Source organism: Trichophyton benhamiae (assembly GCF_000151125.1).
Source record: "Trichophyton benhamiae CBS 112371 chromosome Unknown contig01145.0, whole genome shotgun sequence".
Taxonomy (NCBI): Eukaryota; Fungi; Ascomycota; class Eurotiomycetes; order Onygenales; family Arthrodermataceae; genus Trichophyton; species Trichophyton benhamiae.
In genome coordinates, this window is record NW_003315111.1 from 617,505 (window position 1) to 634,510 (window position 17,006).

The window sequence follows — 17,006 nt, forward strand, 5'->3', positions numbered from 1 at the left end:
GAACGGAAAGATATCAGACTGCGTCTTGGTCGTTCTTGGGCTGTCTACGGATTCCCTTAGCTCTCCCTCTCTCTCCCTCTCTCTCCCTCTCCCTCTCTCCCTGCTAGGCTGCCGTCCTCCGCCTAGCTGCCTGTTGCTGGGCTGGCCATCGCTCCCTTTCCTCCGCAGGCCTCGAGGGACGCCCAACTGCACGCCGCTCGCCCTTCCGTATAGTTATAAATCAGCAGGACGAGAAGCAGACAGACGGCCGCTGCATCGCATCTGCTTCATCCTCTGCGGCTGCAACTGTTTGCCTGGATTGAGCCAGCCAGCGCCCCCCTTCAGCGGCCAACGGAACTCCGCCATTCCCATTCCTACACTATATATACATGACCAGGGCCCGTCAGTGACGTAAGGGACTAAGCAAGCATCACATCGACCACTCCTTCATCAGCTCCCACACTGGGGCCCTTTTTTTTTGTCCCTTTCGTTTCTTATTTAAGCCTGTCTTTCGTGACCGCCGACCCTTGCTCTGCTATGCGACTCTAGGAACGCGAGGGACAGCGCAGGTTGTTTCATCTGGAGAAGACCGTCTGCCTCCGTAACCACTGAAAAGAAACACCGACAAGGACTCACGCCTGGGATCTCTTCTTGCATTCCCCTTTTTGTGTCATGTCAGAGACTGAGGGGATGGGCTATCAGAATGGTCAGTCAGTCACCTCGGTCACTTCAGTCCGGCGTAGGCGAAAGATATTGGTTGCAAGGGAAACGATCTTGTGGCACCCTCACAGCGACATCTAGCAACCTTCTTCATCTCTTGCGCCGCTTGTTTGTTTTTTTTTATCATATTTATTTATAACTGACCTGGTCTGTATGAGCTAGGCGAGAGAGCAGGCATTCATAACGGCGATGGGCGTTTTGATTCCAGCCAGATGCACTCGCCTCACGATACCAGAACCTCGAACCGCGAAGGAGAGATGAGCGAGGACCCCAAATCCCTTTCCATAGACACTTCGTCTGTTGATTACGACTATCTCGCAAGGTCAGTCCTTCGCCCGTGGATACAGACTCCTGCTTAGTTACCCTTCGCCGATGGAACCGCAGTTTCAAGTTAGCTGACAGACAGCCTTGTGCGGTATCATGCACCCGGTGTAGATCTCCTCTGCTCGAACATGACCATGGGCTCAGCTCGTCTGGCCTGCCTCGCATCCGACAATCTTCGAGAGCTCCTTCTCTCCCCTTTGCCTTGACATCTTCGTCTTCGATACAGCCGCCGTCCCAGTCACAGCAAAATAATAATAATAATCATAATAACAGCAAATCCACCATACCATCCACATACCCGTCTGACGGCACAGTTTCGCCGGGTGTCGAAGACCTCTACCGATTTCCATCAGAGTCACTGCACTCCTTTTCCTTCGCGAAGCAATCGGACGACCTGCTAAATAATCGACAGAATCTCCTGAAGCGGTCCATCGATTTTCTCCGGGACCGAATTGGGCTGGCTGCAAACGACTCGGGTCAGACTGATGGCCCAGCCCAAATGAGCGATGAAAACGAGATACAGTGGATGATGGACATACTCTCCCGTTCAAACCTGCTGGGCAGTTATGATGCAGCTAACTACTCTGTGGGACCGGCTACGGGGCCGTCAGTTCCCGAAGGAGGAGGGAATATCTTCGACCGTGCCTTCGGAGCCTATCAAACATACAGTCCTGCAGACATCAGGTCTCCACAGGATAGGTTCACTGGCAGGGAGCAGCAACATTTGAGTCCAGTGACGTCGGAGCGAGCAACGCCTCGCGCGAGAGGCAGAAAGTCCGCTCCATCGTCAAGACGAGTTAGTCTGAAGAGGACATATACAGATATCGGATCCCTGTCGCAGCACGGTAAGTCCATGGGCGCCATAACAGAGCCATACTCTGCCGTGGAATTCCATTCGAACCGGAGTACCTCGTCCTTTGGCTTTGGGTGCATGACGCCCACCATGCACGTCCACAGCGGCAAATCATCGCTTCCTACGCAGGCTGTGTTTACTACAGAAACCAAGCCTAAGTGGACTATCCTTGCAGCCAACGATCTTGCGTGCCTCATATTTGGAGTTACACAGAGTGAATTCAGGAAGATAAGCATTCTAGATTTGATTCAGAGAGAAAGAAGAGAGTGGCTGGCGTCGAAGCTTCAAGGTACACAGATCCCGACGCCAGAGTCAGAATACCGCCATGAGGAATCACCTCGCAAGGCGGCTCCCGGTAAGCTATTCGGCCTGGGAAGCGGCGTTACTGCACAGTTACTGAGCAAACCACCGTCCCGAGTTACGCGAAAAGCAAACGCTTTGAATAGCTCCCCGTCTTCAAGCGCTACAAGTGATAGCGGCAACGGCAACAACGGAACCAAACAACCCAAGAACCCCAATCATTCATCCAAAAGATCGCGTGGAGTGCTACTTTGCGGCGAGGTCGTTCCTATCCAGAAGAGGAACGGCACAACGGGTTCAGCAAGTCTCTGGGTGATGGAGAAGAGAGGAGGGTTGATTTGGGTTGTTGAAGAAATAACTGAACACGCTGTTACCATGGAATTCGATGATAGAGGCAGAGTGACCAGCGTCAGCGGCGATACTGAACAGATATGGGACCGAATGATTATTCAAAAGGGTTCTTCTATCTTCAAGCTCCTACCTAATGTGCCCGAGCGGTTTCCGACAGGCTGCGGAAAGCCTGACTTCTCTAAGATCAACGAACAAAGACACTTCACTGCATTTGGCGCCCGGGATGACAACAGCATCCCACTGACCTTGACGCCTGTCTCTGGATCTCATGCTTTCCGCATATCTTGCTTCCCGCATATCGCTGGCATGATGGTACTCTGTGCCAAAACTCTAAAGATCATCAGCGCCAACTCGGCGTTCACTGCTACTTTGTTCGGCGACCCCAAAACAGAGGGTTCCCAGGTTATGGACCTGTTACCACATTTTGACGAATTTCTCAACATTCTGACTGAGCAGGACGACACTCCCCTTGTGGACGGTGTGGTTATTTCGGAACACGGATTCCGCAGGGCTCGAGCCTTATTCATGATGCGGCATAGTGAATCAAAATTGTCCATGACAGATCTGCGACCTGTGGGTCTGCCGGCGTGCCATAAAGATGGTTCGAAGCTCACGGTCGACGTGCAGATGCGGGTGGTTAAGAGTAAATGTGCGCTACCTGAGAACAGCAAGCCTACTGCTGGGTCCGACCAGAGCAGTTCGTCCGAGGGAGAGAACAGCAGCAATGCCGTGCGGTCTACGGAGGATGTGTTTGCACTATGGGTATCATATTCTAGGCAGCTTCATTCACCTACGGAGGATGACATGCTCTGTTTACCCAACAAAGCTAGGAAAGTGTCTGAGGTTCCACCCATATCTCCAGGCCAGGTGTCTCCCGTTCTATCGGCTCAGAGAATACCACAGGTTGAGTCGCCGTCTGGGGAACCCTTATCCCAGTCATCTCTCTTGACTCAACAGTTGACAGAGGCTGCATCTGAGCCTCTCGTTCCACAGCCTCTGCAACGGGCAGCAGAAGCCAGGGTGGCTGTTCCTGCGAATGACGACGTCCCAACCAAGAAGAGCATATCCGACTACGTAATCTTGGAAGATATGGGAGAAGGCGCTTACGGACAGGTGAAACTGACCCGGTCCAGACGAGACCCGTCGAAAAAGGTTGTCCTCAAATACGTCACCAAGAACAGAATTCTGGTCGACACATGGACACGAGATAGGGTCTTAGGTACGGTGCCGCTGGAAATCCATGTTCTAAACTTCCTACGCCGCGAAGGCAACCGCCATCCAAACATTGTTGAGATGGAAGGTTTCTTTGAAGATGACGTCAACTACTATATTGAAATGGTGCCGCATGGTCTTCCAGGCATGGATCTGTTTGATTATGTCGAGCTCCGTGCAAACATGGAGCAAGACGAGTGCCGAAATATCTTCTACCAGGTCGCCAGTGCCATCGACCATCTACACAACAAGGCGTCTGTTGTCCACCGAGACATCAAGGATGAAAACGTCATTCTCGATGGCGAAGGCAGGATCAAGCTGATTGACTTTGGAAGTGCAGCGTACATTCGCAGTGGCCCGTTTGATGTGTTTGTTGGCACCATAGGTATGCATGCAGCCACCAGCCATTTTTTTTCAAACTTATTGGTTTACTAACAGTAAGGATTTAGACTATGCTGCACCCGAAGTTCTACAGGGAAAACCGTATCTCGGCAAGGAGCAGGATGTCTGGGCCCTGGGAATCCTCCTCTACACAATAATCTACAAGGAAAATCCATTCTACAACATCAACGAAATCATGGACCACCCACTGCGCGTTCCCTTCTTACCGTTCACTGACGACTGTCTCAATCTGATTCGTCGAATGCTTGATCGGAATGTGCAGACGAGAATATCCATTACCGAAGTAATGAATCATCCCTGGATGAAGCCTGCTGCCAATGGTAACGGGAATAGCAATGGCAGCAGCAACAAGTCCTCCTAGTCGATAACTTCAGGGCCTCAAACTACTTTAACCTACCGATACCCCCTATAGCACTTTTCGGCCTCGTTTCAGCATAAACCCATAAGCCCAGGAAACATGTTATTTCGGTTATCACTCTCTCACGCTTTTTTCTATATAAGTCTGCCTCCATAGGCGACCTCCTCCCCCCCCCCCCCCCCCCCCCTTTTTTTCTTTATCATACAACAGGTTGCCCTAACCCTGTCCTCGATCCACCAGCCCTATTTCATCCTTTACTATATGCATCGCGGCGGACTTTTTCCATATTTTCTTGTCCTTTAGCCCGTTCATTTTTTACGCTCTCACGATTATCCTCCTGTCCATGTTTCTGTTTTTCTTTCTATGATATCCAGCCACCATCTTTGACCTTTTTTTTTTTTTTTTTTTTTTTTTTTTTTTTTTTTTTTTTTTTTTTTTAGAATGTTTTCATCCCATGGTTCGTTTTCTCCTATCCCGACTTCTTTGTTACCCTCTTCTGTTTCTTTCATCTCTTTTTGCATGGAGCGGGCATGGCACTGGATTAAAAAATACCGAAAAGGAAAAAAGATAGAGATGATGTTGTATGCTGTATGTATGGAAGCGAAGCCAGGAGGAGGAAGGACGCAGGTCTATGCAGATTGGACACTTATCATTTTTCTTTGCATATCTCGATAACTACCTAACTATCCTTCTCTTTCTTCCTTATTTCTCTCCTTTTTTTTTTTTTTCCTTTGACTCTCCTCCCCCCCACGTTCCTATTATCTATCCACTCTCGTCTTGCGCTGGCGTCTCGGAAGGACTCGCCATTCTCTCTCTTTCTCTCCGCCTTCATCTCAAGATTAAACTAAACCTGTGAGCTGCTAGTTTGTATAGCCGTTGTATCTATCTGTGCCAGACAGGTGGTCGTTACTCCAAAGACATCCATAATCTTCCTGTATCCCCGTCTCCATCCCATGGTTAAAGAGACCGCTCCCAGCTCCACTTGAACCCAACCAGGTGAAACAAAGCAGGTCAACCGATGAAAAAGAAAGAAGCATGTAACTTAGTAATAATGAACCATGTCTGACTGCCTGACGGACTGGCTGACCGACTCACCCAGCTCGCTAACGAACTAAAAAAAAGACCCGCGTGGTCTTCCTTGCCTGCTGGCTGCCGCAGGTGCAGCGTAAATCATCTCCGAGCGGTCTCTTAGCAGGCAGGCATCAGCTGAGCCTGGGAGGTCGGACAGCAGCAGCAGTCAGCGGGCCTGCCGGTCACTTGTCCCCGTCACTGAGCTGCTGCAGTCAATATCGCGCAGTCTCATCCACTATCATAAAATAATAAAGACCACAAAGAGAGAGAGACGAGAGAGAGAAGAAGAAGAAGAAGAAGAAGAAGAAGTACCCGGTACCTCGGCTCTTCGCCCCGCCCGCTTATCGATAGGCGATAAGCCCGCCTATCCGGGGTAGCGTCGACTTCGCAGCGCTAAACCTCTTGGTTGGCTAGTTAGCGGGACCACCGGGCGGACGACCTCCAGTTTAACGACTCCATCCTCACTCAACTCCGACTTCACGACTCTCGCGGCCTTCTGCTCTCTCCCCACACCACCACCACAGACGCATGACGCCCTAATAGGCCCGTTGACAGCTCGAAGTGGGTTGGCTGCCTCTGTCTCGCTGCGGGTGCCATGCCGATGTGACTCGTCCGCAGGGCTTGGTGGCGGCTCTGGCAGCGAACAGGTACTGCCGTCATCGACTACTACATCGCCAGCTCGCATCAGCCAGACAGGTCTCGAGACCGTTGTAAACGCAGCCTGCCGACGCCTTCCTCGCCGCCATCGACCTTCTCCTGAGAGGATCCCGCGCCTCTCTTTGGCTCGCCTCAGTCAGTCAGCGGTACGCTTTAACTCTATTACTGCCACCCTTCTGTCTTCCTCGCCGGGCCGGAATGGATACTTGACCCTCTCTCTCCTTTTTTTCTCTCTCTCTCTTACCCTTATCCTTCTTTCTCTCTCCGGCTTCCCCTTTTTTCCTCGCCTTCCTCTCATATCCTCTCTTACGTTCCTACCATAGCCCAAGCAGTTCAAGCAGCGCCAGTCAATACGTCTCCCAGGGAGGGTTGCTTCGTGGTTTTGCCTCCTCCTCGCTTATTCCTCCTCAGCCGGGGCTGCTCTGCATTGGCGTGATATGGATACTACAAGGCTTTGAAACGCCAAATATTCATCACCACAACTACAATCAAATTACAAACACCCTACCACTCAATCCTCCAGCAGTTGGCGACGAGCATTAACTGTTTTTTTTCTCTCCTCTCGGCTACTAGACCCGCTCCTCCGCGTCGCTGGACTCGTCACCATGGCTTCAATCTTCCCAGACGAATTCCAAACGCCGCCGGATGGTGAGGCGTCTGGCCAGTCCTCTCCCCCTCTCACTCCTGGAATCGACGAAAATCAGCAAGATGGTCAGCAGAAGCTCAAAGGCCGCAAGAGGATCCTCAAGGGTATACAGCGGATAGCCTCCAGTCCCTCTCTGGCTAGGCTGGGCCGGGGTCGGTCTGCTTCAGAGGGTTCGCGACGCTTTCGAACTGGGGCATCCATGTCCTGCGTCTCTTTGACCTCCAATTGCTGGGATGACCCGAGCGTTTATGGCGATCTTTCAAACAGGCGATTCTCACCCGCTGTTTCTAGCGGTTGCTCCGGTGCGGACGATCACCATCAGCCGAGCCGGGTTGTTGGAACAGACAATACAGCTCACAATCCGACTTCTATTCCACTTCCGGCAGATCTACGGCCGTCATCTCGTGCAGTGATGCTCGATTCTACTGCGGAAGAAGATATTTTTGAGGATGCACTGCCAGTAAGGAAGATGTCCGCAGTGCGTCAGCGTCGGGATACATTTGTTCATCTACCTATGGAAGTCAGGATCAATATTCTCCAATATCTCAGCCCAAAAGAATTGTTTAGATGTTCCGTCGTGTCTAAGAGTTGGAACAAGATGTGCTTCGATGGTCAACTTTGGGCTTGTCTAGATACCTCAACCTACTATCAGGAAATACCTCGATATGCCTTGCTCAAAGTGATTCTGGCTGCAGGGCCATTCTTGAGGAATCTAAGTCTCCGTGGCTGTGCTCAGCTGCTAGATATCTGGCGCACAGAAGGTGACCGCGTGACAAACCTGTGTCGAAACTTGGTGCAATTGAATATCGAAGACTGTTTGATGGACCCAGCTACGACCAACTGCTTCTTTACCCGTAACCCGCGATTGAGACATATTAACATGTGTGGCGTCTCTACCGCCACTAACTCCGCCATGGAAGCTATCGCAGAAAACTGCCCAATGCTAGAGTCTTTGAATATCTCGTGGTGTGCAGGGATAGACACTAGGGGGCTCTCCAGCGTGGTAAAGTCTTGCACTCAACTTAAGGATCTACGAGTCACCCGCATTGTAGGATGGGACGATGAGGGTATTATGTTAGACTTGTTCAAATCGAACTCGTTAGAGCGGCTTGTCCTCGCTGACTGCGCTTCCATGACCGATGCCAGCCTGAAAGCACTCATCCAGGGCATCAACCCGGAAATCGACATCCTGACTGGCCGCCCAATGGTCCCTCCACGAAAACTCAAACATCTGAACATTTCCAACTGTCGTCTTCTCACTGAAAATGGAGTCAAGATCCTTGCTCACAACGTTCCAGAACTCGAGGGCCTGCATCTTTCCTTCCTTAGTACTTTGACAGATGATTGCATTGCATCTATCATCAACACAACCCCAAAACTACGGTTTATCGAATTGGAAGAACTCGGTGAACTGACAAACTTTGTCATCACGGAGCTGGCCAGGGCTGCATGTTCTCAAACCCTTGAACATTTGAACATCAGCTTCTGTGAAAATATTGGAGATACTGGAATCTTGCCCTTACTACGCAAATGCCCCAGTCTTCGTTCTCTTGACTTGGACAATACCCGCATCTCCGACCTCACATTGATGGAAATCTGCTCTCAGATGCGAAAACGTGGTGTCGGACCTGAACTCTCAAAAATTGGTTTTCGTCTGGCGGTATTTGACTGTGGAAATGTAACTTGGGCTGGGGTCCGGGAAGTGCTTTCTAACAACTGCTCTGTTCCCTACATGTCCTACCCATCTTCTGGTGCACCAAAACCAACTCGCTCATCCCCCTCTCCTCGCTATTCTGATGATGGGGAGGAGGAAGATAGTGGAGAAGGAATTGTTGAAGAGGATGATGACAGCTCTTCCACCATCTCCAGCGGCAGTTCTATCACTACCACGACTTCAGATTCTGACTCTGGATCATCAACCCCTTACCTACCGGCGCTCTCTTCTCCCATTCCACAGCCAACTCCCCGCCCAAATCTCTACCCGAAAGAAATTATCAGCCTCAAATGCTACTATGGATGGCAAAAGACCGTCGACGAACATACCAAGAGAGTCCTTCGTGGGAATCTCGCTTCCGCAATGCGTCTAGAGAGGAAATGGGGCGACTTTATGATGGCCAATGAAGAGACGGGCGGCACTACCAGAAGAAGTAGACGCCGAGCAAGAGATTTAGAAGCTCTATATGACATGGACGAAGACCAGGAGTACGGTTATGGGCCAGCTGGATTGGCTCCATTGGGTGGAAGAAGACGACGAGCCAGAAGTGGCGGTTGTCTCGTCATGTGAAGGATTCCAATCTTTCACCCTCCTCTTCTTGATGAAACATTTTCATTGCAGTGCTTACGGAGTATAACGGATATATACTGGAGACATCTTACGAGGAGTTCTTTTCTGATGTTTTTCTTGAGCGATGGGTCGTTTTTATCACTTTCCTTTTTCCCCCATTTCATATGACGAACGACCTATCTATCCACGAGCGAATATACTGCAGCAACATCTACGAAAGGGAGTACGGGGATACATTTTTACTTTTTTTCTTTTTTTTTTTTTTTTCTACCTTCTCTTCACTCTGCAAATTGCAAGGAAAGCTCACTGGGTTTGCACGTTCCTTTGTCCTTTGTTATTCCGTGCTCATATCAAACATGGATCTCTCCTTTATGTTCATTTTATTTTCTTTATTTTAGACTGGGCGGCGGAGTTACTGTCCTTTCAGACCAGGGAAACCGGAATCTTAACAATATAGGATTTCATAGGGTCTTTCTTTGTGCCCAAAATCATATATGCGTCTATCTTTCACTCACAAGAGGGTATTAAACAGTATATCTAATTCAATCATTTCTCGAAGAAACCACCGTCACTTTCATCATCTTCATCATCCCTTGCTTTGTCCATATGCTGATTCTTCCCACGCAACGACACTCCGCCCTGGATTTCCTTAGTTGACATGGTTGAATAGCTTCCCTTTGCCTTGCTCTGACCAGGAGCCATATCACCCTCCTTAATTCCACCATTGACTCCCTTCCTCTCCCCCGTAACTGTGATCCCCAATTTCCCTTCCCGCAGTAATTCCAACGTTCCATCTTTCATGCTTTGCTCCACAGCGTACCAGAGCGGCGGCCTCTCGCTCGACGCATATCGAATTGGAGCTAGTTTCTGTCCAAGCGCGGACTTCTCCTGGTTTTCCTCTTCTCCATCTTCACTCTCTCCCTCTTGTTCCTGACCATCATCACCGTCCTTTCTATTCTTCTTCTGCCCTTCCTTATCCTTAGATTTGTCTCTGGGAAATAATGATATGTACTTCTCCGTTAGCGGGCTGTACTTGGCGTAGTTTATATCTACTTCAGTAGAATATATTTGTTTCTCAAGTTCCGCCAGTCGATCAGCCCTCGACTTTGTTGTGGAATTCTTCTCGTTATCGTCGTTTTCCTCTGAATTTTCCAATTTCTCTTTCATCCGCCGTAATTTCTTCAAGTTCTGGGTGGCTGTTTTTCGCTCTATTATATGCAGATAGTTAGTAAAGACTGTTAGTTATAAGGACCGCATAGATATAGCCAGCAAATTACCTAGAAACCGAACGAAATGATATTTCGATATCATCGCATTTCGAGCTCTGTTCTCCTCCACTTTCTCTAGATCTCTCCGGTATCCTTTCAAAGCCCTCTCTTTCTCAATCCTCACGTCCGCAGGGAGGGTCTTCGAATGCTCTAATAGCCGCTTCGTAGCTCGTATTTTGCTCTTCAGATCATTGACGGAGGGCCCTGAAGAACCAGCGGCATTATTTCTGGTGTTCCTCTTGTGATGTTTTGACCCATGGGCATTTTGCTGGTAGGTGTATCGTGCCTTTTTATATTTTTCATGAGGCTCCTCGCTACGGCTGCGTTTGCTGGAGGTAGAACTCATGGTTTCAGTGGTAGTGATATAGATGTGGTACTCCAATGAGTGCAAGAAGGGTAGATATGAGCAAGTTGACGGCCGCCTACTGAAATCAAAATATTACTTTTTTCTGCAAGGTAGCGATTTTGATAAGGCGGAGTTTCTTTGAGCCAACATTAACAATATTATGTAATATGCATAAATTGTCCTGACCAATAAAATATCAGTAGATCCATAAGGTTTATTTATTTTCCAAAAGACTGCTTATATAAGCATTACCTTCCTAGTCGCATCTGGAGAAAGAAGATCGTTTACTTTCAGACAGGCCAAAGGACGTCAACCCCAGGACGGACTGACTACTTTTGAGCAATAATGGCCTTATAATCGCCATGGCCCTTAATCCCGGGTGAAATACGCCTAAGCCAATTTTCATCATATGCATTAATTTACGATAGAGCCAAGATACCCCACACAGGATGGAGACCGCTGTCCGCTGGTCACCGAGTTCAACATTGGACGACCAGAGGTTTCTCTACGTCGATATACCCGGCAAGTCCTTCAACTTATGCAAGGTCACCTCTCGCGATGATGTCCTGGGGACGTTGAAGTATGATGTTCTATCCTCCCGACACTCAGTCCCTCCATTCCGAGCATTTGACTGGTCATCAGCCGATGAGAACTTAGCCGTTGTTGGACAGTCGTCGGGAGAGGCAGCAGTTCTCCGCTTAGATGATGATACGCAGAGTCCTGTTGTTTTCCCCATACGAAATCAGAGATCTTGCAATGCTGTTGCATTTAATACACAGGGATTGCTAGCTGCTGGGCTCGACAAAGTTAGGAATGATTTCAGCCTGAATATATGGAATGTGAATCAGCGCCTTAGCTTAGGAAGCTCCGCTCGACCATTTGGATCCAGTCGGTATCCTACAGAACCTCTCCGGAAGCTTGCCAGCTCAGAACCAATTACAAGTATCAAGTTCTTCAAGGATCACCCAGAAACGCTAGTTGTTGGGGTTCGAGGTCAGTCAGTTAGGATATATGACTTACGAGGTATGTACATATTTCAACCTCTGCTCTTTTGCCAGAGCTCCATAACTTGATTTTTGAATATAGTATCTAAACATTGTATGTTTCTAGAGTCATCTGGTAGCCCATCACTGCAGTTCATCACACGGTGTGTCCACAACATAGCCATAGACTGGCTAGACGAGAACTATATTGCTGCTTGTTTCCCTTCGAATGATGTCGCCATTAGCATATGGGATCGTCGTTCAGGATTTCGCTACCCCACAGCCGCAGGTGCCGCATCTGCTAGTGCGGATTCTGGCCCTCTCTCTACTGCATTGGACTTAAAACCAGATATAGAATCCAACTCTACAATCTCGAGTCTCCGATTTTGTCGATCAAAGCGAGGATGCTTAGGAATGCTTACCACAACCGGAACATTTCGTTGCTATGATATTGCGAAGGAGTATCTTTCCGAGGAAAATAAATCATCCTTAGAACATGCACTAGGGCAAGACTCGAGCAAACATTACCCTGAGCAAATATATACTAGGAAAGTGCAAGACTTTAGGCCCTCTATTCTCCCTTCTGGCGGTGCTGCAAAGAAAGACTGGCAACGGGTTACTTCCTTCGATTTTCTAAACAAAGGAGTGGTATCTCAGCCGGTTGCAATAACTCTCTTGGCTGACAAGACTGTCAGCCTTTTTACTCCCCCGCCTCCGCCATCCTCCACAGATCTTTCTTCTAAGTGTTCTTTGAGTATAGGAGGTCCAGTTTGCAGTGACTCGAGCCCTATGGTTTTAAGGCCATCATCAGACTTAGGAATCACGGCATCACAAATTAATTTTGGAAAAACTCCTAATGTACTTTCGAGCGAAGAGGAACATAGCCACCAATCCACCTCGGATCACCAAATTGGCGAAACGGCTGAAATAAACCACGAAAAGCGAGATGGCGCATTTTCAACTGACGACACTCCCTCGTTTGATGATGCACTGTCATGGCTAACCATACCCCGCTTGAGATGTAAAGAAGGATATCTGCTGGATAGCGAGAAAAATAAAACTATAGTATCCGATAACCACTCTCTACAAGAGTTATGGGATTGGATTGGGCGTAAGTTGCCTGTCTACATCGAATTTTCTGTTTTACTAATAAAAAACGATCAGGTGCACACTCGCGGTCAAATAACGACTCAATGATCATACACGGAATTGATATGAATTATGTAGGCGTGTATAGTGTTTGGAATGGAAAGCTCGGTTTGTCCATCTAGTATACCTTGGGTTCTTATTTTCGGCGATTATTAACGTCGTAAACAGGACGAAGCTTTGAAAGCAGACGTGACAGTTCAGAACTGGCTGAAGAACGAAGTATAAGCCAGCTTTTCCAAGAATTGGTACACAAGCTTAACTTCGCTCAAAGCAAAACCTGTGAATCTGAGTTTCCCGAAAAACGTCAGCTTTGCCTTCATATATGCGGCGCGCCTGAGTCAAATGACGACCTTGTTAATACGGTGAATAAGCTCGTGGCAGACAGGCAACATTCCAAAGCCGCTGCTTTAGCTATATTCCAAGATGAGGTGAAATTAGCCTACAAGGCGCTAAGGGAGAATAAGCCAACCCAAGCACACAAGTTGTTGGCAATGGCCATCATAGGAGGGTCAAAAGGGGACGCAGGGCCCGATTGGGAAGAGACATGTGCAGAGATTGCAGCTGAACTCACAGACCCTTATGCCAGGGCCATCCTGGCCATGGTTGGCAATAGTGACTGGATGTCTGTATTGCAAGAAGCAACTCTTCCTCTCAAGTACCGTGTGGAAGTGGCATTGCGCTGGCTACCTGACGCCGAGCTCACGAGCTACTTGAGAGATGCCTCTGTGCAGGCTATACACCAGGGAGACGTTGAGGGTGTTCTGCTTACAGGACTTGATCATGCAGCGTTGGACTTGTTTCAATCATACATTAACAAGTTCAATGACGTGCAGACACCCGTCCTAGCGATGTGTCACACGGTTCCACGATTTATCAGAGATGCCCCGAGCAAGGCCCGGTTCGAGGCATGGCGCGAAACCTACCGACACCAAATGAACTCATGGAAACTACATCTGAACAGAGTCAAGTTCGATATCGAGTCGCGGAAACTTGCGATAACATGGGAATCACGCAGGCTCGTGGAACCACCTCTCCAACAAATTAGCCTTGTTTGTAACTACTGCACCCGCCCCCTTACACAACAGGATACTTCAAATTCTGAGATTGCTACCACGCCCACCGAATATTCCCACGCAACCCCAGGGAACCCATTAGGTCACCCCTCCATGAATGGCACTGCATGCCCCAAATGCAACCGGCATATGCCTCGCTGCGGTATATGCTCGTTGTGGCTGGGGACCCCAGACCCGATGTCTAAAGCATCAATCGCAGAAGACTCGAAAAAGGCAGCATCGACTACTCAGAGTCACGATGATATTATGAGACGGTTTGTAGCGTTCTGTGTCAACTGTAACCATGGGTTTCATGCAGATCACGCGAGGGACTGGTTCAATAAGCATAAAATATGTCCTGTTGCGGAGTGTGGATGCATCTGTGATCGTTGATTTTGTCAGATGAAATATACTAGCTTTTGTGTAGTTTCTGTATAGGAGCCACTTTTAGGTTGCAAATCTATAAACAGCTTGTGCTGAACTTCATGTGGATAGTACCATTTCTTGCCCCCAATCATCCACATCCCCTACCATCGGCTCCCCCTGCTCTTCATACTCTCTCCTCCTTTATCTTTCTTCTTCTCCAGTTCCCTTCCTTATCAGCTAAGTGGATTATCCATACTCGTGTCCAAACAATGCTTCATAAGATAGCTGCACATCTATAACTGAATGTTCGACATTTTCCCTTTATCTCCAGATTATGCGGCAGCTTTGCGATTTATTTTCCTGTCTTGCCTCAAAAGCCTCCAAAGGGGCAAGTATCTGGGCTAATATTAACTATACATACTAGTTACCGCTTCACTTAATCTACGATGCAGCAGTCGCGTATCTCCAAGTCGATGAATGTTAATAAGGCACTACTACTCCTGGTTTGTTGAAACATGTCAGTTTTAGCGGTAATTTATTTGATATCACTATGACACCAAACGGCACGTTCTAATAGAAGAATTTATGTATTTTTAGTATTCAATTAGTATTTGTAATATTAGTAATGGAAGCTAGGCTCTATTAGGTAAAGTATAGAGAGCCTCCCAATATCCTCTTTTTATACGGAGTATACATAAGGGATATTACCTACCTTACATCTATAAGATACCTTATGATGTAGTCGTTAGAGCCATATTAGAGATATTCTTATAGAGGAAATAGATATTAATATTAAATACGATATCTTCTATAGATATTAGTAGATGGGTTATGGACGCGCTGATTATATAATTAAGCTAACCTGCTAATAACCAATAAGAGCCTTATGTTTGATTACTAATAACACACGCTAAAACTGACATATTTCAGCAACAGGAGATAACGTTAACATCTTAGCTGACTAATGATAGTCACGTGATGAGAACTTCTTGGTTGGACCAATCACCTTACCTAATATTAGCCGGGGTTGGCAGATTGCGTCTTGGCATCACGTGGTATACACTAGCCCTAGATGGTCTGGAGTAACGTCTCCAGGCCAGGCTTGAGCTTGGGAGATGCGACTCAGTTAGTATATATTTAGGACTTTGTCAAAGTAGCTGCCTCTCTTAACTAGCTCTATTACTGTTTAAAAAGTAACTAATTAAGAGGAAATAGGAAATTACATCTTGACTTAGTCATTGATAAGAGGGTAGCCCGTAGTGAGTCATCTTCAGCCTCGTGTGTGACCAATGAACCACCTAGGCTGACCTGGACTTGCATATCAGCACTATAGATACAAGGGCCCTTTCTATGTTAATGTACTATGCGAGATCACTGAACTCATTAACAGCGTGCTTTTCTGCGAGCTGTCAAGTCTCCAAGCATCATCCCTCTGCCTTCTCTCCGACTCGATATTTCCATCCCACCTCCCCGCGTTGTGTCCGCCTTCGCCGCCAGACACCTCCTTTTATACCTATCAAAATGGCGCCGCCTCGGGGAAGAGGCGGCAGGGATCAACCAAGAGAATATAGAATATCAAGAGAACTTACGTTTATTTTGCGACATGCAGCAGAGAAGGAAGGAATAAATATCGACAGACAGGGCTATGCCAACGTTGGCGAACTGGTTAGCATACAGACGAGCCCCTTTAAGCACCAGATACTGATACGTCCTTCAGCTGCAATATAGAAAACTCAAGGGCCTAAAAGCCACCCTTTCAGACGTCCTAGAAGCAGTTTCTACCTCGGATAAGCAAAGATTTGGTCTTCTATATATCCCAGGCCAACCTACCTCAGCCGAGATAAATGCAAAAGAAGAGGCAACCACAGGTGATGGATCCTCTCTTTCAACTGCTACCAGTCAGGCACTCGCTGCGAATGATCCGGATCCGAATAATTACCTGATCCGTGCGCGACAAGGACATAGCATGAAGTGTATCGACGCGGCTTCGCTACTTACACCACTGACCCTCTCTGAAAATCCTCCTGTCCCCTTGCCTGATACTGTTGTTCATGGAACCTACCACGCTACTTGGCCGAAGATACTTCAAAGCGGCGGGCTGAGGTGTATGGGAAGGAATCACATACATTTCGCCAGTGGGCCATCTATAAGCACAATCCTGCCTAATGGAAGAGATGGAGAAGTCGCAACTCCTTCAACCAAAGGCCGAGGACAGGATGGCGTAATTTCTGGGATGAGAGCGGATGCTCAGATACTAATATATATTGACCTTAAGCGTGCCTTGGCTGCTGGGTGTCCATTCGGCATAAGCGAGAATGGCGTGATTTTAAGTGAGGGTATGTCTACCGATGGGACCGAAGACAAGAAGATTGGACTTGAATTCTTCGACATCGTGGTCGAAAGAAAGAACGGCTTGGGTGTATTGTGGGAGAACGGAGAGCTGGTGAAAGAGTCACCAGACTGGATGTTAAATGCAAAAGCCCCAGCAGGAAAAGGTGGACAGAAGGCGCAGGGCGGGAAAGGTAAAGGCAAAGCCCCACGGTTGAAGGTAGAGAGAGACACAGATCATATAGACGAGGATTGATTGTATACCACTTCATGACTAGTTATGCGACATTTATGTCTTTATAGTGGAACTACTCGGATACATGGTCTCGGCATAAATCCAACTAAAAATAACTACTG

At 48.0% G+C, this 17,006-nt stretch overlaps 5 protein-coding genes across 5 annotated transcripts; 4 read left to right on the plus strand and 1 right to left on the minus strand.

Annotated features, from left to right (window-relative positions):
* Nucleotides 1-911: 911 nt before the first annotated feature.
* ARB_05600 (uncharacterized protein) lies at nt 912-4,502 on the plus strand (the record flags this gene model as incomplete). The annotated part of the gene is made up of 3 exons (XM_003016157.1): nt 912-1,021; nt 1,135-4,124; nt 4,189-4,502. The coding sequence occupies 3 exons, from the start codon at nt 912-914 to the stop codon at nt 4,500-4,502; spliced, it is 3,414 nt and encodes a 1,137-aa protein (XP_003016203.1).
* A 2,330-nt stretch (nt 4,503-6,832) lies between these two features.
* Nucleotides 6,833-9,157, plus strand: ARB_05601 (F-box domain protein; the record flags this gene model as incomplete). The annotated part of the gene is made up of 1 exon (XM_003016158.1): nt 6,833-9,157. One exon carries the CDS (start codon nt 6,833-6,835, stop codon nt 9,155-9,157), a length of 2,325 nt encoding a protein of 774 aa, XP_003016204.1.
* Nucleotides 9,158-9,703: 546 nt separating this feature from the next.
* Nucleotides 9,704-10,771, minus strand: ARB_05602 (nuclear protein involved in pre-rRNA processing, putative; the record flags this gene model as incomplete). Its single annotated transcript, XM_003016159.1, has 2 exons — nt 9,704-10,365; nt 10,435-10,771. 2 exons carry the CDS (start codon nt 10,769-10,771, stop codon nt 9,704-9,706), a joined length of 999 nt encoding a protein of 332 aa, XP_003016205.1.
* A 449-nt stretch (nt 10,772-11,220) lies between these two features.
* ARB_05603 (uncharacterized protein) lies at nt 11,221-14,620 on the plus strand (the record flags this gene model as incomplete). Its single annotated transcript, XM_003016160.1, has 5 exons — nt 11,221-11,794; nt 11,882-12,865; nt 12,982-13,011; nt 13,072-14,230; nt 14,407-14,620. 5 exons carry the CDS (start codon nt 11,221-11,223, stop codon nt 14,618-14,620), a joined length of 2,961 nt encoding a protein of 986 aa, XP_003016206.1.
* A 1,222-nt stretch (nt 14,621-15,842) lies between these two features.
* Nucleotides 15,843-16,905, plus strand: ARB_05604 (uncharacterized protein; the record flags this gene model as incomplete). The annotated part of the gene is made up of 2 exons (XM_003016161.1): nt 15,843-15,986; nt 16,039-16,905. The coding sequence occupies 2 exons, from the start codon at nt 15,843-15,845 to the stop codon at nt 16,903-16,905; spliced, it is 1,011 nt and encodes a 336-aa protein (XP_003016207.1).
* Between the last annotated feature and the right edge of the window lie 101 nt (nt 16,906-17,006).